At 31.6% G+C, this 20177-nt stretch overlaps 3 protein-coding genes across 6 annotated transcripts in view; 1 reads left to right on the forward strand and 2 right to left on the reverse strand.

Annotated features, from left to right (window-relative positions):
- Positions 1 to 251: 251 nt before the first annotated feature.
- pasi2 (Protein) lies at positions 252 to 6282 on the reverse strand. The gene is made up of 6 exons (XM_068765779.1): positions 5985 to 6282; positions 5759 to 5891; positions 4959 to 5088; positions 4395 to 4489; positions 2998 to 3234; positions 252 to 2233 (listed from the first exon to the last, which is right to left on the reverse strand). The coding sequence occupies exons 1-6, from the start codon at positions 6050 to 6052 to the stop codon at positions 2138 to 2140; spliced, it is 759 nt and encodes a 252-aa protein (XP_068621880.1). The 5' UTR covers positions 6053 to 6282; the 3' UTR covers positions 252 to 2137.
- Positions 6283 to 6890: 608 nt separating this feature from the next.
- LOC137923060 (cysteine and glycine-rich protein 2-like) lies at positions 6891 to 8686 on the reverse strand. Its single transcript, XM_068766183.1, has 5 exons — positions 8566 to 8686; positions 8126 to 8290; positions 7649 to 7783; positions 7194 to 7490; positions 6891 to 7010 (listed from the first exon to the last, which is right to left on the reverse strand). The coding sequence occupies exons 1-5, from the start codon at positions 8684 to 8686 to the stop codon at positions 7003 to 7005; spliced, it is 726 nt and encodes a 241-aa protein (XP_068622284.1). The 3' UTR covers positions 6891 to 7002.
- Positions 8687 to 9703: 1017 nt separating this feature from the next.
- The window catches only part of dia (diaphanous related formin 1), a 60827-nt gene continuing 50353 nt past the window's right edge, over positions 9704 to 20177 (forward strand). For 2 of the 4 annotated variants that reach the window (XM_068766248.1, XM_068766250.1), the window contains exon 1: positions 15704 to 15742. Coding sequence is in view for 1 of the 4 variants with exons in the window: in XM_068766249.1 (XP_068622350.1) it covers positions 12370 to 12432 (63 nt within the window). In the remaining 3 variants the exon portion in view is untranslated. Of the gene's footprint in view, positions 9800 to 12368; positions 12433 to 15702; positions 15743 to 20177 lie in introns of those variants that run through there. The other 2 variants (XM_068766249.1, XR_011107545.1) reach the window with 2 other exon arrangements.

A 20177-nucleotide genomic window follows, 5' to 3' on the forward strand; every position in this document is an offset into this window, starting at 1 on the left:
CCTAAATATGAGACGTGTAAAAAAATTATGTTAGCGTAATTATTTTTTACCATTTAAAAGCTGTTAATCAAAACTATGTTAGAAAAGTATTTCTTTACGCATTAAAATAGTAAATAAAAATGAATATGATTAAATATGTATCAAATGCAATAATTTTAATTTTTACTATGAATCAAATACAATATTAAAGTCTATTTTAACAATATTACGTACATTTGTAAATTTTCTAAATGATTGATAAAAATCTGCTTTCATTCCAGAACTAATCAGAGAAAAACTATTAAATAAAAATTTCTCATGTAACATATGCAAACTTATCGTCAATACCCACTTAAATTACAATTATTTTTTTACTTCTAGTTCAGACATAAAAGTCAGGTTTTTCTTAAAATTAATTTATAAGTATATGTCTAATTACTAATTTTAGGCACGACCGTGAGTTACATTTTATTCAGATGAAAATAAAGCAATTTCTAAAGGATTTTTCCTCTTTTATATAAATCGCTCATCATCCATAATAATATATATTAAAAAATACTCAAAGTACAATATAATATATTCGAAATATAAACACAACATTTTATTAAGATTAATATTCAAGAGAAAGATGAAATTCAGTATTCAATTCAATGTATATTGATTTTAAATAAAGATTTACGAGATTCGATTGAATTGGAAATGTTTTTTCTATAATTATACATTACCTACATTACTAAAGCTAGAGTAAATAAATGCCTAAGAAATCCATTGGACGGATCGTATAAAACAAATAAGGGCTAGTCTTGAATTACACATTCAAAGGTCTTTATAAAAAGACAATTTTTTATTAATAGGTCGGTGACAAAACCATAAGTTTTGATTGTAAGATATTTTACTTTATAGCTACCTGTTGATGGGCTGGAGTATATATCAATCTAAAACGAAAATACCGAAAATGGTCTAGGAGGACACAATGATAAAAACATGGGCGTTCACAATTCGTAAGCGAGGTAGTAAAGAACTAAAACGTTGGCTTGAGTTCACCTTTCAATGTAGGCAGCTTATATTTCAATAAGCTTAGCATGGTACATGTCGACACATGCAAAGCACCAAATTCTCACTTTTTTCAGGAAATTATTGTTTAGAACTCAGTCGTAATGCAAATTTTCTTAGATCTTTTTGACATTTGTCATAGAATTTTGGGAATATGGTAGTAATGAAGCAGCAAGGGTTATCGGAAACTAAGTTATGAAAGTGGTCTATGAAAAAAAGTCTGGAGACCTCTGATCTTAATGAAAACAAAATAGAATCTGGAAAGAAAATTGCATTGCAATTTTACCTATAGTTCATTCGCAATAGGTTTACAGTGGATAATTCATGTCCACCGGCAGTGACCAGTTAAAAAAATACTTAATAATGCATTGAGTAATTAGGTTTGATTGATTACAAGAAAAGTTAAGATTGAGATGTGAACTGTGGCATCAATTACTAAATAATAAAGCATTAGAATGATTTAATAAGCATTTCTCGACAAGATAGACACATGAATGATGAGATATACAAATAAATGTGGTAGCATTCTTTAGAATCTCTCATGTCTGCAGGCATAGCCCGTTGAAATGGCAGAAAACAGGACAAAGTACAGAGAACAGATGACCATTGGCCATAAGTTTCTGGAGCTTAGGCCACAGAAGGGCAAGCGCAGTGCAAGACATCAATCCACTAGGTGGACTAAGACTGGATGACTTAGTTAAGTTTATCGGAAGACACTGCATGCAGACCACTTTCAACCAGTCTCATTGGTGTCATATTTATATGAAGGATGCCTATGTGATGATGAACAATTATTGTATTGAAATTAACTAGGCACTGTAGCTATTGTAAATTAATTTAATGAGTATAACTAAGTTGTGTTAAAATAGTGAGTTTTTAGAATCCTAATTTGTGAAGGATATTATTTACAATTAGAGAAATGGTCCGTTTGTTTCATCACCTAATAATAATTTTGAATGTGTAAAACAGTGTTAAAAATCTTAAAACGTTGGGAAAGGTTTTCGCTGTAAAGTTATTACACAGGAGTCTCTAGACCGCCTTCAGATGTCAAAGGTTGTGCCTCTTCAGATGTGTCGTGTCGACAACTGAGAGCGGGGCCCTCGCATCAAATCTGCGAGGCGGGCATGGTCGACACCGTGCTGTGCGGGGTTGTCGGCCGCGAACCGGCCAGTGACGCGTTCAATGATGCCATTGTGCCCATCTATAAAAAAAATTAGTAATCTCATCATTTTCAAATTCTCCTATTTTAAATAATGAATGACACTCTTCTTATGTGATATAAATTGATGTAAATATAATGGCTATTTAATATTGATGTTTTGCAACAAATTCTTTTCACTGCAGATATCACTTTATGTACTACCTAACATGGCAGCCAGTAAATTCCAACTGCAAGGTATAGAGGTTTCCCTCAAATATAGCCACAATGACCAGTCTTAAACTAATGACCTGATGAAAAATGAATGATTTTTGATGACCTATTTGCTATATCTTTACAATTATTTTAAATTTGGCAAGCAAGTTTGCATGTAGATAGCTTTGACAATTTTAAGTATTTGGGATCATGAGTAATGCTATACTTTTAGTGTTTACTACATATTGTTTAATGATTATTTGTTTCAATTTATAATATTTGTCTTATTCTTTTTCAAACATGCCAAAGAATATGATTTGTTTGACTTTGTTTGTTATATACCATTTTAACATGAGAATGGTAATTAAAATATTGTTTTTATATAAAACCAAAAGACCATTGATTCAGTTTTTATCTGCTCAATCATGTCATATGGCTAAAAGGGCATGTGAACCATCACAACTATAATAAAATTGAGCTCACCTATGACATCCCACACCTTAAAATATGTGTGAAGGTTGTTTTTAGGCATTTTTGACTTACACAATGATCATAACAAATAAAAATGTTCAACAGAACTAGATAAGTATATTTATATATGAATGAATTACCCTCAAGTGTGCAAGATCCTCCAGCTTGGTTAAGTCAGCAAGCTCCAAGTATAAGCTATAAACAAGGAGCCAGCCATACACGCCGGCCACACAGAACACGACCCAAAACAGGCAAATGATGATGTTGTAAGCAAATATCATGTCGTTGACGATCGCCGCAAACATGAACGCTACTGTCCGGAACAGTATGAACACGCCAAAAGTGTACAGCCATGGAACAATTTTCTTTTCATATTCCTTGAACAGAATTTTTCTTTTATCAGCATATGCATAACCTAATATAAAATTGTATAATGGAGACCCATATTATCCAAGTGACATAATTTTTTTTTTAAATAATATATACACAGTTGAATAATCTTTAACAATAAAGTGCAAAGGAGGTTTTAGGAAAGCGACTGTTTATTCACTTGAATAAGGGAGACAAGCAAGATTTTCTTGTTGTCATGTTCATTAGTCTGAAAAGTTCATTTTTAACAAAAACCTTATTTTGGTTACAATAGTTCTTTCAAATGCAATTGTTTATTATTATAGTTGGGGTGTATTACATATTATGCCTTATACAGTACTCAAAATATATGTCGGATAAGTAAAATGTTTCAAGTCATGTCGGAATAAAGGTCAAAAAATTATTGGGAATTTTTTTTTATGTACATACCTTACTTTACCTTTGTTATAGACTTTTTGATATTTGAAAGAAACATTTAGCTTTGTCTTATCTATTGTGTTAGCAAAATTATAATATGTTTGTTTCTCAGATGTATGAATATGCCTTTACTAAACTGGTTAATTTGATCAAAGCTGAACCAGCACTGAACATAGTGATTACACACTGACAATTTGCTTTACAATTGCATAAAGTCAAGCCACTACTTTTTTTCTCATTCATGAGTTCCCTAGTTAACCTTCAACCTTCAAATTTTAGCTACTAAATAAAATTCTAAATTAACTCTGAGAAATGACAGAAGGATCATCTTTTTGGCTATCATCATTTTAGGGATAAGTTGTACATTACTGGGCATATATGTTGTCCCCAAACATTCCAATAGAACTGCTGGATGTGGGTCACTTCCAATGTCTTCTGATGACAGATAAAATCATCTGTCCATCTTGCCATACTATAGTCTCCACTCATTAAGCTGGTCTATAGTCCACAGAACCTTAATCCCACACCATACGCACTATAACTTGCCAAGGGCTATATCAGGTTTCGCTCGACTGCAGATTTCAGAGTCAATTTCATAAAGAAATCCAGCACTGTAGCACCTCCCATGCCTTACCAAATGCTTTATAATGATTATCCCCTAAATAAATATTATTCTTTAGACATACTTTTATACTCTAATGAAATACATTTATTGCCTTGATAATTTATTTGTAAATGGATTTAAACTTACTTTTCTCAGCGCTACAATGAGCAAAATGCTTGTTATCAACACTGCCACAGATCCAATCCAAGAAAACAATGAAAATACTATCAACACATTGCGAACTGAAAAACAACAATATATTATATCAATTAAATAAAAAAGAGACAGCAATCAAAACTAACTAAAAATCTCTTAATAAGTTTTCTTTAAACAATTTGGTTAACAGAAAGAATACCAAAATATTTATATAAATTAATTATTACATTTGATTTTTCTATTGAACTGAACTGTTTATAGCAGTATTCATCATTATCATTACATCCTTCTGAGACTAGACATAGGACCAGTAAACCAGTGAATATATAAATATGATTAACTATTGAAATGAGCAAACTTTACCTAGGGAAGTGCTGCTTAAAAATCAAACTTTGCATTGAAATAGAAATTAAAACTATAAACAGAAGGAGCAACTTTGTTTTAAAGTTTTTTCCAATTATTTTTAATGCTTAATACAATCAAGACCACTTACTGACAAATATCATACAAAATACTAACTTATACCATTTAACTTAAAATTATATGTTACCTCACCTGGTGCACTGCCAACATAAACAAATTGGAAACTAAAAACATAGTATCCATAATGCACCGCACCCGGAGTTGCCATACCAAGACAATATAAATCAAATATGCTTTGTGCAAATGTGAACAGGGCTATAAACTGAAAAAAATATAACAATAACAATAAAAATACAATTTTGGACAAGATCATTTTTAAATATTATCATCATAACAGTCGATATATGCCCATTGTCAGGAATAGGCCTCTACCAAAGATCAGCATGTTGTGTCTTGTGATGCAAATCAAGCAACTTCCCACACCCTTGCCTATGTTGTTGGTCCACTTGGTGGGGAGCCTACTCTTGCCACATTGATTGGTTATGGTTGCCACTCAAAAACCTTCTTGGTCCAATGGCCATCAGTGCATTAAATACTGCTGGAAGCATGAACCATTATTTAAGAGTAATTTGAGGTATGTGCCTTGTGGTTAATACAATATGGATAGTCTTTTACCTCATCTTAATCAGGTTGAATGTAGTTGCAAAATTCAACACCACCACTATGTAATGTGCATCACATATATCCATAATGAATTTTACTTACTCTACTTACCTATACCAATATTTAGGTTGTTTCTGAGATATATTTACAATAGCAGCATGCTCATATGTCAGTTAACTAATTTCAATATGGCATAAATCAAAGCATTACTTATAAATCAAAATAACAATTGAAAACAATTATTGATATGTACTATGAATTTTCTTACTTGAAGTCTTGTCAAACTTTACTGTTTATAGTTAAAAACAAATTAAAATTAAACCACTTACAATTGACAAGAAACCCGTAAGCAAGGAGCCTCTTTGTAAATCCAATAAAAAAGCATCATGAAGAATTGGCTTTTGGTACCATGGGAGGCGTAATGATTTTACTGATTTTGATGAACGGAGATTTGTTGACGATCTAGAAAACGACCAAATATTTTATGCGTTAGGAAAAGTTAGATGCGATCATAAATTTATAATGCAGCAAAGACAAAATATTTGTATTATTTACCTTCCTGTATAATGTGAATATACTGACGGTGTAGAACGATAAGTGGATGGAGTTTTTCGGCCGTACATTATTACAATATGAAAAGTTATTTAGTACAATGCTACGATGTACGAAGTTATTAGCAATATCTATAATCACTCAGTAGGCATCAGTAATATGATGAATAATACTTATTCTGAATGTTATCAGTTTAATTTTTTTATTTGTTTTCATTTAATCTGTTTACTATTACTAGAAAACGCAATACTTTTCAAAGAAATCTTATTGCCACACCTACATTACAGGTATTTTTTAAACCGAATTTATATTGTTGTTACTATCATTGTCATAGATATACAAGCATAGATAAAAAATAAGAAAACAATATGTTATCTATAAACCCGATAATATTTTTATGTTTGTTTTTTATATTCAATAAATTTTAAATTACTGGCTTAGTGATACAAATATTAAATTATGGATATTCAAAATTGGTTCTAATAGCACTGAGTGAAATCAATATTGCCGTAAACTGACCACAGTGGTTTGCACCAATTAATGTTATTAAAATAAAGAGGAATGTGATGCAATCTTTAATTATTCTTTATTGAATTAATAATCTCCACAAACAATTTCATTCTGTAAATATTCACTGTTTACAAAAATAGAACCACATTGCCACAAACACTTAGGACATTCATTTGTCAAGTCGTTCTTCACTTGATCTTGCAAATCCACCCAACCGATGGGAAGATTATTTTTGGACTTTGAAACCACACCGATTTCAACAAAGTCTTTCCATTTTTTGAGATTTTTTGAGATGTTACCACCATCTTTTTTGTGAAGATATTTCGTCAGCTTTTCGATTTTTTGCATTGCAGTTACGGCTAAATTTTCTTGTTTTGCTGATTCTATGAAAGTGGAACTTGGTATTTCTGATACTTCTGTGCGAAATTCAAATGATAGGTCACAGTTGCCGAAAGACTCTTCGTCAGAAGAAAATGTGGCCAGTGCTGTGAAAATGTTTCATTTTCAACCATTACGCACCTACAGACAAAATTTTTACAGTATAGCTTTACTTTTCTCAGGGAAATTGAAATACAACCTTCTTAATTTAATACCCTTAATTTAATAGCAAATACTAGGTGAATTAAGAAAAACAATTCGGTTTATTGTGAGAGGAAATAATACTGTATTTTGAAGACATGACATGGTATTAACATAACTTACATTTTTTCGGCTCATTTTGCTGAAACCACTCTTGTGGCCCAGTTCCGCATCGACAAAAAGGTGGCTGTGGACCTTGCATCATGAAAATGAATGGTGCATTTTCCTTATTCCCTTTCATAAATTGTTGCATATTCTCAGCGAACATTACATTATTCTGCCATTGATCGAAGCAATGTTTAAAAAATTCAGAGGGATTATCCTTGCCGTGACTAAGCACATGACGATGGAAGCAATCTTCACAAAACACTTGACCATAATATATTTTGAGCTTAGATGTCGGGATTTCATGACAGAAATCTGTGAATATTTACAAAAGTTATTTATAAGCTAATAAGTTGATAGTCAGGACTTTACTAACAATTTATAAAAAAATGGTATGCCGTATAATTTTTCTTGTATACGGTACGTATTTAATAAATGAAATTAGTAAAATATGCGTAACTAATGTTACTTACAACACCTAGCGCATTGGCTATGAAAACTTTGGCCGCCGACGTCCACCTTATTATTATCTTCTAAAGGTTGTAAACACCTTGAGCATATAGAACGCTTCGGAGGTGCAGTTGGTCCGCCTTGATTAGTTTTTTCGTCTGATGTAAAGAATGTAATAAAAGAAAACTGTAGCGATAATTAATATTTTAACCATTCGTTTTATATGGACTTAGAAGTGTCTCGCACTAAAATATTCAAGTAATATTCGACGATATTCGTCTATTTACCTCTAAAACGTGAATACTGGTCATGCAACTAAAAAAATTGGGCAAAAACTGAAACTATTACTGCCGCTCTAATCAAATTTAAACAAACTTGGCGACAGTAATGAAATATTAATTTTGCAAGTAATGTAATTGAAACTAAAAATTAAAACACGCCTGCAGTTGCAGCTGACAGAATCAAAAATTGGTATACACCAGTATCAATTGTGAATTTACCTTGCTGTGGTTTCGGACCAGGTGCCCATTGCATCCACCAGCTATTCGAATGAATGTTTTGCCCTTCGTTTTTAAATCTGCACAATACGTGCGTCTTAAAACATTCACTGCAGAATACATGTCCGTAGAACATTTTTACAGAAGATGGTATTGTACGACATACACCTAAAATATTTTAAAGTTTAAATTATTTAATTATAATAATAAATTACAAATTGTTTATTGTTGTTGAAAATGTAATTAACAACATATACAAATATAATATTGCATACAATATTTTTTATGGTGCTTCAGTGAACATCTTAATGTAACTAAGTACACTACTGTCTTACAATTGTCGAAACACCGCTTTTCAAAATTATCAATATAGCCTGAAATTATCTTTTTGATTCCAGAATATTATATTACTTAGGTATTCATTTAATATTTCGATTACTTACAGCACATACTACAAATCTTGTGAAAATTCTGTCCTCCTATATCCACCTTATCCTCATCATCGACGGGAAGAAAACATCTCGCACAGAAGCATTTCTTTGTTTTATCTTGAGTCTTATCCATTATGAAAAATAATTGTGTCTATGTAATTGTTTTCAGTTTTAAATGTAAAATGTGAAGGGAAAACGTGAAAGATTTGAAGAGAATCAGCAAAGTATGTACAGCGCAAAATTTATGACAAACTGAATATAACGAAACAAAACAGAAAAGATGTTCGAAAGAAGAGTTCAAATTTTTTAAAAATGTATCAGTTTAAGACAAGCCACAAATGGTTAATATTTTTAAATACTCCTACGTGAACTAAAGTCCATTACAAATTCAACTGAACTTACGGATTATTTTTTTGTAAGAAATGATTTTCTAACAGCCGCTAGCTTAAGTATCCAGCTAAAACATTTTTTAATAAAACTTGGAATATTGGGACCTTAATTGGCTGCTATTGTATTAAGCGTGATAGGTAACAGTACCCATGGCATTGTAATAGTTTCAATTTATGTGTACTTGAGATGGTATGTGTCCTGTTTTCGCTATTATTAAGAAATTTTTCCTTTTGGGGATATAATGGTTGGTAAATTGTTATTTTTAAAATATTTTATCGGCTAACATACGATAAGTCTTCGACTTTATTTAAAATAAATCAATTTTTTATAGAAAACTGTTTTGATACAGCCTAAATAACCTCCAAAAACTAATTTCGTTGAAGTATATAAAAGAGCTATAATATTCTCTCTACTAAATGTTAAACTCTATGTTTACATGGTATTTCCAAAAGTAAGTGGGAACAAATACTCATTTCTCTTGGTACTTTCTTTAATTGGATGTGTTAAAAGTTTTCATTTACACAACGAATTTGATTTGTAAAATTTATAATTTGAAACGTTTATTTGAATATACGAATTTGTGACTAAGGCGTCTTAAATTTAATTATTTGTATCTACTTGCTTACTTTATCATCGAAATTTCTTTTATAACTGAGTTGGCAAAATGTCACTTTAACATTATAGCACCATTATGTGACGGCTCATCCCTACACAACTTTAATCGTCCGCGCAAAGTAAAACGACTACATCACTAGTTAATGTGCGGTGATGACCGTTGTTGTGTTATCTATCATGTTTTTATCAAAAGAGTGATGTTTGTAGAGTTGTATGAAAATAAATCAACATTAACATAGTGGTAAGGTGAATCCACTATCTACTCGTTATCTTAATTTTAGATAAAACACGCTATCTTTAGTGTTTCTCTAGGTTATACCTGTTGTATTACTTTGGTGATACTACGATCATGTTTTCGCCTTTTTATGATAGAAAAGTATGTCAAGTTCGCCGCAAAAAGCTTAAAAATAATAATATATTTGTAAAGGGAAACATTTTTTGTAATAAATCATAATTTCTGTCAGGTTTAGAGAAGTTGTATCAATTTTTATATTGGTATTAGGATTGTCAAAACTTTGCCTTTTATTTGTGCCGACCTCAATCTGTTGTAATCATTTGGCGCGCCACAGCCTGCGGAATTCGGAAACGTTAGTCAACAGTTAATGCAATCTTTTAACGTAGTACTGTGTTAAAAGTATTCCAATTCTGGTAGCAATATTTAAATAATTTATGTATATTTTTTTAAGCTCTGCCACGAAGTTTTTCTGTAGTATTGTTACCTATTATGCACCTAAGTGATATTTAAAAATAAAACCTACAATATTATTGAAAGTAGTGTACTTAAAAAATCAGTGAAACTAATTTTTATAAGTTAATTTTTATATTACTACTTATTCAATACGAAATTTAAAGTCAACTAGAAAAAAAAACTTTTCAAATGCATCCATGTATATACATATATATTTGTTCTACTGTAATATTAGTTCCGTTGAAAACCTGAAAAATTATTTTTTTAAAATCAAGTTTTGAAAGTAAAAGTTCTGTGGGGAAATAGTATGTTTAAGTTTTGAGTTATTTAAAAGTTTTTTGTTTTTTTCTCTTAAATTGTCAGTGATGTTCTTTCACAATTCATCTGACTGTTGTAGTAAAAAATTTTGTTACTAATTAAACAAAAAGTTGCAAAATTATTTTCCTCTTTCAGTCTTGGAATTTATTTTCTAAATGAAAAGATTTTTTTTAATTTTTTTAAAATAAAATTACATACAAAAGAATATTGTAACCAGATTTATTGTGGGGATGAATGTAGAAAATGTCTAATTGCTTCAGTAACCTGATTCAATAACAATTTGAAATGAAAAAATAAAATGATTTGTATAATTGGCAACAGTACATAACTTAAATTGCAGTTATAAAATGCATTAAGACTTATTTTTAATTTAAAATTGTGATTTGAATTCAATAAATATTTAATTTGTGTAAGTAAAAAAAACAATCCTATTCACATGAAATACTTTCTTGTACTTATACTTTTTTAAATTTATGTTCTTGCAGTGAAAAATAAATAATTTTATATTAAATCATATATTTAATTGTTTAGTTTTATTTTTATATAAGCTAACTATTGTGTGTTTGTATATAATACTAAGTTTTAATAATTAACTTTATCAAGATAATTAAATTATTAGAATACAACTCCTATGTAGAGAATTCAAGAAAATTTGTGGGTCTTTGGGCCGGGTTTATTTGAAAACAGGCCCAAAGCTTATGAGGCTCCTATAATGCACCTTATTTTTTTTCTGTAAATTACATGAGCCATGATACAATGCATTGTCATTTTGTTATATATTGTCATTATGTGTTAATTCACATAAAAAACTGAACGTCCTAGAGGATATGATAATGACTTCTCATCCAAAGTTATTCATTTTAATGTTTTTGAAAGTAGATATCTGTCTATGCTGGTCTTGGAAACATATATAACAATAATAGAACCAAACACCATTCCCTGGAAAACAAATGTATCTAAAGTTTACACTAATAAGGTGAAGAAGTACTATGACCTAGTGAACTAGAAATAACAAAAATGAGGAATAATTTCATGGTCAATTAGTCAGTGGCTTCTGGAATAGTTTGAAAATAGTATTGGATTTATTATTTCAGATTTAGTTAGATAGATAGTGGAGTCTTGTTGGTATAGGGGCATGTCAAAGCATTGCAAGGAGGCCTTCAGCATGTTACTCTCAAGCACCATGCCTGACCTCTCACCTGACAATGAGATGGTACTCACACCGGCACATGGTTACTTCATGGAATATTGGGAACATATCTTTTTAAGTATGAAATAAAGTTTTTCCTTGTTTTTGGTAAAGAATTTAAGTATTCACTGTTTTTAGAATAGTGTATTTTAAATTTTATAACAAGCTGAATGTAGACCTCTCTTAATTTAGCATTAGGATACTAGGACCTCTAGGTACTAAGATTCTTTAGGTAGCCCAAAACAATAATTTTAATAATTATTGCAAGATATTACTACATTATTGTTGTCATTATTACTAAATCCTGCTAGGCCTAGACATCTTTTAGTATGTAGGCATTTTGCTTCCTTCAAGAGCCTTAGCTCAGGCCCTTGGCTTATATCAATATCAGTGTTCTTAGAGTGATTTAAATAGTTTTATTATAAATTCGAAAAGTCAAACTAAAGTGGCTAACAAATAAAAAAATTGTTAACTTAGCATCACTTATTTTTGTTTTTACGAAGTGTCTCGTAAAAAGTCCAAATGATGTTCATGGAGTTATCAAATAACAAAGAGATTTACGTAATGATGAACAATTATATTTATTATTTTATTAACGATATTTTCTAATTACAGAATGGTGCGGTCGAATGTTAACAACAGAAAAATGTCCCGCCATGAGAAAGCGAAAAGTGGCTTTGTAAGTATTATTTGACTTATTATTTTCCAAAAAAAATTTTGAGAAATAATTTGTACTGTTATAAAAATATAGCCCGTAATCTAAAGCAATATATTTTTGAATAATTTTAAGAAAACGGAATAGTTTTTTTTTATTTAACGCTAGAAGAAAAATAAAAATAAAAAAAAAATAAAAAGTAAATGAGTTCGCCTTCATAGCTCGGCCACCTATAAACTGTTTAAAGCCAATAGCCATAGAACATTTGGTGAACCGAAAAATCACCGAAGTGAATTTTGGACGACCAAAAACATATTTAACACAAATGAAACCTATTAGGTTGTAATTAATAGGTTATTTAATATAGTAAAGAGTATATATATTTACATAAATATTCCGACTACTCGACAGTCATTGATGTGTCCGTCGAATGTCTGGCAGTATTATGTCCTGTCACGGTTTTTGTAGTCGCTAAAGTCTCTGACTAACTATATAAGTATTAATATATAATGAATCACATAGAATGAATGTTGATTACTTCATAAAAGTACGATAAGTAAAACAATTACTATAAAATTTAATAACAATTTTGTCTAAGCAGTTATTGTAGACGGAGATTCGATGACTAACTGTCGTCTAGGTGGTGGATATGTCCAGTGCCAAAGGCCAAACAAGTCAGTTACTTAGACATCCTAGATGACAAACTCTCTAGCGATCATCGTTCACGACCGCCTCTAAGTAAAATGTCATTGTCAAATAAAGTGTCGCAAACACACAAAACCATGCTCCGCAAACATAAATACGCGTGTATGCGCAGAGCCACGGACAAGCAGTGGCAAGTGTGTACTGAAGACCTGACCCACCAACGATTGCCATTTGCCAACATTACTTTGACTCCCTTCAACACACAAACTCAATGATTGTAGGTGACGCCGCCTACAAAACAATCCGAAAGAAATGTCTCGCGATCGACTCATGTGCTCGAGTCTCAAATGACGAAACGAACGAAATAAAATATGCTGTAATAAAAACCATTACCATTAATGTAAATGAGACAAAAAATGTGATGTGTGAAAGAAGATCAGAATGTGATGAATGCAAGGAAACGTGAAGGATGTAAGGAAAATGAAAAAGAAATTGTGAAGAATATACACAAAACTAAAAAAAAATATTTAACTCAAAATTGTTTGTGTTCCTCATAAAGCAGGGGTGCACGAGAGGCCCCCATACGGTGCCATTAAAAAAAAACTCGATCATTCTAGATAGAACCGTGGCTGGAGTAATGTTCGGCAGGAAAAAGCAACCTACCAAGTCAAAGTTTGGGAGCATTTGTGTCGGAATACTCAAAGGGTAATATTAACGAGTGACAGTCCAAGCTGTGGTTCTCTCGAAAGCGCCCTCGAGCCTAGTCAGCCTATGGAGCATACGTGTAAGCGATCTAAGAACTTGGTGGCCGTCCAATTCGGATAATCGGTAGTTTATATCGGGCCTAGGCTACCCAGTGAGTCCTTAAGCTTCATTACTTGAAGAGGTCTTAGGTTAAGCGACCTTGCAGAATCTGTAAATGCTATTTGGCAAGTAGTAGCAATGTAATGAACCAAAATAAACCAGGTTTTATGGCCACCTTGTGGATGGATCTTACAGCGCGCTTGCTGGTCCATGGTCTCCATTCCAGAACATTAAGGCCCCAGCGGTCACCAGTTTTCTTCGCTATCTGATCTACATACTGCCACTTAAACTTCCCAATATGCCGAGCCATTTCGGTTACGGTCCTGATCTGATCTTGTAGAGAAATTACTAGTACTTCTTCTATGATTTGAGCGACTGAGCTTGCCAATGACGCCCGGAAGGGATACCTCGTGGTTTACTAAATTGATATTAAGAAATAGCGTTTTAAGTTTTACCTATGATACAGAAAAATAGTGTAAAATATTTTGTCATTTTCATTTCAGCCACAGCCACTGCTTGTTTTAGCCACTTTCATAGATTTGTAATAGAACAGGGTGAAAGCTACCTACATCCAGTGTCTTCCGACGACTCTTATTTGGTCGACTGTCAATTTTTGGGGCGACTTTTGCGATTCAAATATCTTAAAGTTATATTTAAGGTTAAGCACGCCATGTTAATGTCTTGTCTGTTTATTTTCATCAGCTGTTCTTTCATTGTTCGACTCGCCGGAGAATGCAACTTAAAACTCGCACGCTTTTATTGCTCGCTCGTTGGTAGATAAGCGGTACGGTGTACAAAAAAGTTATGAAGTCTGTAACGTATTATTACTAACGGAATATTTTTTTAAGCGAGATTATGTCTCCGAGTATCGGGGTCTGTTTCTGTCGTCAAAATCTGCAATTATATGATTTGAATATAAGTTAAAATGAAGTACTTTATTTACGGTTCATGCTCCGAGTACAAACGCTTATTAGTTGTACACACGTTTGTTTATTTCAAAACTGTTAATAACATTTTAAGAATAGTAATATACAAAATCAACATTATATCTGTAATATATAGTCTATTTCGTAATAGGCGCCAGATTTTGATATTACGCAGGTATATAATAAGTAATTAAAATAAAGTTGATCTACATACAACTAATTTATACCAGTTCATTACTACCATTTTAGCCAATAGATGTCCATTGTAAGGCATAGACCTTCCAAAGATATTTATTGAGGATGTACCATAATCAACAGGTCTGGCAGGTGGGTTGGCGATCGCAGTGTGATATTAAGGTACAAAAGACGCACTGTATCTAAAATAAAATAAAAGACTGGAAATGAATGAAACCGCTTCACTTTTCCTGCTACATGCATTTATTAACCAGCGGGAATAATGTCATGGTGTGTAATACACTTTAGCCGTTACCTGAAGTCTACCGTCTGTCTAAAAGAATATTTTTATCTCTTTGCTTAAAGTGGACGTCCGTCAGGACTCGCGGAGTAGCAATTGGACGATAAAACATGGAAGTTCAAGTGTCAGACATACAACATATTTTTTCCTCTACAAATGCTTTATACAAGCATATTTATAATTAATTTAGTAGCGATTATAATTAAGGTTGTAGGTAGCATAACACAAGGCAAGTATATTAAAATTTGTACAATGTTATATGAAAGGTATGAAAATGTATAAACGAGTTGTAATATTCTTATCGTACTATCCTTACCCCGCCGTGACGCTTGTATACAAATGCGATATAGCTTATCGCTGCTAGTTTTCGTCCACTTTTCAGTCGATATTCTTTCAGTGCGCGGAGTGTTCTGTCCTGTTTCATAACGTTGTGTAAAATTTTCACTTTGTTGAAGTTTTGTTCAGATTTCAGTTTTGTATTGTGGTGTGTTATTGTGTACATTTATATTTGCAATTGTGTGTGACTTTTTGAGCATTTAGCATATCTGACATAGAGTTTCGAAACAAAGATGACTGCTGCAAAATTCTTTTACTTTTGTTTAACATAACTTGTCTCTGTAATCTTCAATAACGTAGTAGTTTGTTAAGTGATCGTAATATGCCATGATTTGTGACAATGCGATAATCATATTTAATATGATATTTATATAAAAATGTTACCTACAACCATACGTGTGGTACATATATATTAACATAGTTAATATTTTTTTTACTATAAAGTCGAATTGCGTGACTAAAACAACTAAAAATTAACCAAGAGTACGTTTTAAGTGTTTTATTACTTTTTAGTTATCTTGAAATTCATTTGAACGTTTCTTAACTGCTTAGTTTGTTTAGTCGATAAGGTTAGTACATTATTTTACTTTTAAAAAAATTGTAAAGAATTTGAATGTTCGAGGATCGCGATAAAAATGACGTGACTAAGCAAATTTCGAAATACGTTAATAATTAATTAAAACCACTATTTTAGTGATGACAATAACTGTAGATTTATTTAGTTCGTTTAACGCATTTATACTAAATAATATTTGATCCGATAAAAGGAATGAAGAGATTCGTAATGAATGAAAGAAAAACTTGTTTAGTGAATTGGCAAGTTTAAGTGACAGTGGGCAGGTAACATAACACACAGACCTGTTGACTCTAGGGCCTCAGGGTTCTGAAGTGGAAACCTAAAAAAAAGTTGGAAAATTAGTGAAATGTAGGTCTTTGAACAAGTTATTCTCTCCGCCTTGTGCTCACAAGGTGGAGAAACGACCTTGTTAATGTTGTCAGAAGGCGCTGGATGCAGGCCGGTTCCACCTGGCCCTATTCTAAATCTCTGGGGGAGGCCCATGTCTGGTAGTGGAAGTCGAACAACTGAAATAAAGATGAATGATAAACAACCTGCAGACTACATTAGAGGACACTAAGAGAAAAACTTGAGATCTGTTAGAAAATGAGCAGTGTAATTAATAAAAATTTTATTACGTATATATATTACGTATAGTCAATTCAATACATAATAATAAAAATAGATTGTCATCCTTAAAAGAGAGTTCACAACATTAAAAATCATTGTGAATGATCTGTGCATAACATATAAACTTATTTAGGTTAGTGAATTTAAACAATAAATTAAAAAAATGTAGTGGATTATCGTCGGAATGCCAATGCAATATGACAGTTACACAAGCTGTGTTTATATAACAAAAAATAGCACAGAAGATGGAAGGTTATGTTCCATTACCAATGTGTTAATAGGACAAAAACAAACTAATATTACGTCACTGCAATACTGTTGTTTACAGAAGTTGCTATGTCAGTCACAAGCCATCACGAATTGATTTTAAAAGTCGTCTTAAAATATCTATTTCCTTACATATAATAATACGTTATTTTTCTTAGACCATACCAAATTTTTTTAAGAAACATTACTATGTCTCTACTAAACTGCAAATTATATTACATTAATTTTTTTAATTAAAATAAAAGTTTAAGTTTTATGCTACTTTTACTTTGCAAGTCCTCAAATATATATATATATGTAGATTAAATTTGATATAATTTATTAATAGGTGTTTTAGAATACATAATTAATAAAGTTAAAAAAAAAAAAATTCTTGTTAAATAATAATTATTATAAGAAATATTTCACAGATTTTTAATAGAAACTTGTGTGTTATAAATATTGTATTTAACAATGAAAAGCCTAAACAAGAAGTATTAAGTTATTTTGTTTTCCGGTAGAAAAAATTTAATTCAATTCTAGATGTTTCTGAACATGGAAACGGTAGAAATTATATTTTTTATTTCAGTTCGTAAAATGAAGGTAATAAAATTGTCGTGATTTGATAGTTAACCGCAAGGCTAAAAGGAATGATACTCTCGGATCCAATATTTTAAAAATTTTTAAGCGTGCTTGGGGTAGGAACATGTTTTTGCATATTTTTCTTCTCCGGTTATAACTTGCCCGTTAGCATACTACAAATTCTAGTAAACTTCTTTAGTAAAAGTAAATATAGAATATATAAATAAAATAACGGTGTGTATTTGTGTTCTACGTTGTTTGCTAACTTGTAAGTACGTAAAATTTACTTTTTAAGTATCCAATCTTATAGAGCCGCAATTGAACACTCATTTAAAACACGCTAAAGAATGTTTTTTTTTAATTAAAATCATATTTATTAAAGTTATTTTTAAAAAAAAGTACAAAGTATGTGTATTGAAGTTAAATATAATGGCACACGTATATGACAACAGTCCTAATAATACTTAAGGTGTCGGTTAATTATTTATGATCGGTGTTTCGATTTCGCTAATTTTATGGTGGAATATAAATGGTTATTATTCACACCAGTAAATAGTTTCGATTTCCCAGGAGCTGACATAGGTAATATAAATTTAAATATTGAAATAATTCAACATTCAATCGAAGCCAAAAATAATCGTTCACATAGCCTCATGTGGCTCGCGGGCCACAGTTTGGCCACCCCTAATATATAACAATACTAGCTGATCCCGCAAACGTTGTTTTTCCATGTATGTTATTTCTAGGAAACATTAATAAACAAATAAAAATTAAGGGTTGATAGTAGAGAGATAAAAATTTAAGGTTGTATGTATTTTTGTATGCTGTATAATAAAAAAATAAAAACAAAAAATTTTGTCTATAAATTAAAAAAGAGTTTAGGGGTGGACCACCCTTAATCATTTAGGGGGATGAAAAATAGATGTTGTCCGATTCTCCGGCCTGACCGATATGCACGCTAAGATTCACGAAAATCGGTCGAGCCGTTTCGGAGGAGTTCAATCACGCACACCGTGACACGAAAATTTTATATATTAGACAGTATTGGACTGTCAATAAAATGAATTCATTATATATTCATCGTAATAGTCAAATCAATCGATACACGAACACTGCTTGGCCTCTAGCAAAGATCGCCACGATGATCTGTCTCGTGCTTTTCGTATCCTGTAAATTTCTGCGATCTTGACTATATCATTGGTCCACCTATTGGAGGGTCTACTCGCGCCCCTTCTTCCCGTTCGTGGTCGCTATTTGAGAATCTTTAGGCTCCAATGCCTATCATCATTATATTATAATTTATTAAACAGGTCTAGTAATCCTTATAAAACACGTATAAAACCATTCTGAAACTGTTTCGAATTGTTTATTTTGATGTAAGAGTAAATAACAGTGAAAGTATGGTATTGCTTCGCTATACGCACTATTACCTAATTATATATTCGATTTAGAAACGTCGGATGTTTACTAAACATTATCATCTGTATTAGGAAAGTAACTCTGACTTATATGTATATATATGATATATTATTAAGTTACTGGTAAAGCAAAATATGATAAATAAAAGCATGTCGTGACATACTTTGATTACCAGATCTGGTTATTCTTGTATGATTAGAGCTGAGAAATCCAAAAATCAGGTCCATCTTAATCTATACTAAGCGTCGGTGTATTATTTCTCAAATTTGCTAATATTATTACGAATACGATAAACAGCTACTTTTCTACAAAAACACAGAAATCATTGTCATATTAGTATGGACGTTTATTTGTGGTAGCGAATTACCATTGTGCACTGTTAAGGCATACAAGTCAGCATCATTTCAGCCGATAAGACTTCTAGTGAACATAGGTTTTACTCGTATATTCTTCTGATGATCTAACCACGCCGTCAGTACACTTTTTTGGGTAGACGTCATACGCTACCCTTGCCCGTCTATTGTATTTCTTCCACAATCTTAAGACCCTATCTGCCATCTGTCCTGCGCGCTACATGACCTGCTCACTGTCAATTATTATTGTCAATCTATGATATCTGGTATCATGCCATAACATTGAAGATTTCAATAGTAAATAATTTAGTGGGTCTATATAATTTAATGGAAGATTTAACACTTTAGTATAATCAATGTAGTTTAGTCCAAATATCTTTTTAATCGCTGCACCCATTTGTACAGATATAGGTTAAAGAACCTTTGTACCCTGTTTAAATAATCGATTACAACCATTACGTTGATTAGCTTGAAACGGTTTTAATTGTAGGCATTCTACCTAAGACGTTTGAACGTAAAGGTGCATCCACACTGCGGTTAACTTTTGTGGAGCACACATTAACATTAGAAAAATTGTTAATGTATGTTGAATTTGTATGTGAAATTAACAAAATAAAACATAAGCACGACTTATGCATTTCTTCTCGCGTTAAAAAGATAATATTCTATGTTACCGAAATCACGTCAACTGTTTTTAATAGCCAGGTAACATTTACTATTATTAACACGTTTCCAACTTCGCTCCACAAAAATTAACTGCAGTGTAAATGCAATTCAATGATTATATCAAATACCTA

This window comes from Battus philenor, unplaced genomic scaffold (genome assembly GCF_028537555.1).
Source record: "Battus philenor isolate CCGP_79_NKW_IND1 unplaced genomic scaffold, ilBatPhil1.0.hap1 SCAF_20, whole genome shotgun sequence".
NCBI lineage: Eukaryota > Metazoa > Arthropoda > Insecta > Lepidoptera > Papilionidae > Battus > Battus philenor.

Coding starts and splice junctions, on each gene's coding strand:
- pasi2 (XM_068765779.1), bottom strand. CDS start 6,052: ATGTACGGCCGAAAAACTCCATCCACTTATCGTTCTACACCGTCAGTA. Junction 5,089..5,758: donor TTACGGGTTTCTTGTCAATT/GTAAGTGGTTTA, acceptor TATTTTTTTCAG/TTTATAGCCCTGTTCACATT. Junction 4,490..4,958: donor TTATGTTGGCAGTGCACCAG/GTGAGGTAACAT, acceptor GTTGTTTTTCAG/TTCGCAATGTGTTGATAGTA.
- LOC137923060 (XM_068766183.1), bottom strand. CDS start 8,686: ATGGATAAGACTCAAGATAAAACAAAGAAATGCTTCTGTGCGAGATGT. Junction 8,291..8,565: donor CAAGATTTGTAGTATGTGCT/GTAAGTAATCGA, acceptor AAAATATTTTAG/GTGTATGTCGTACAATACCA. Junction 7,491..7,648: donor TAGCCAATGCGCTAGGTGTT/GTAAGTAACATT, acceptor AAATATTCACAG/ATTTCTGTCATGAAATCCCG.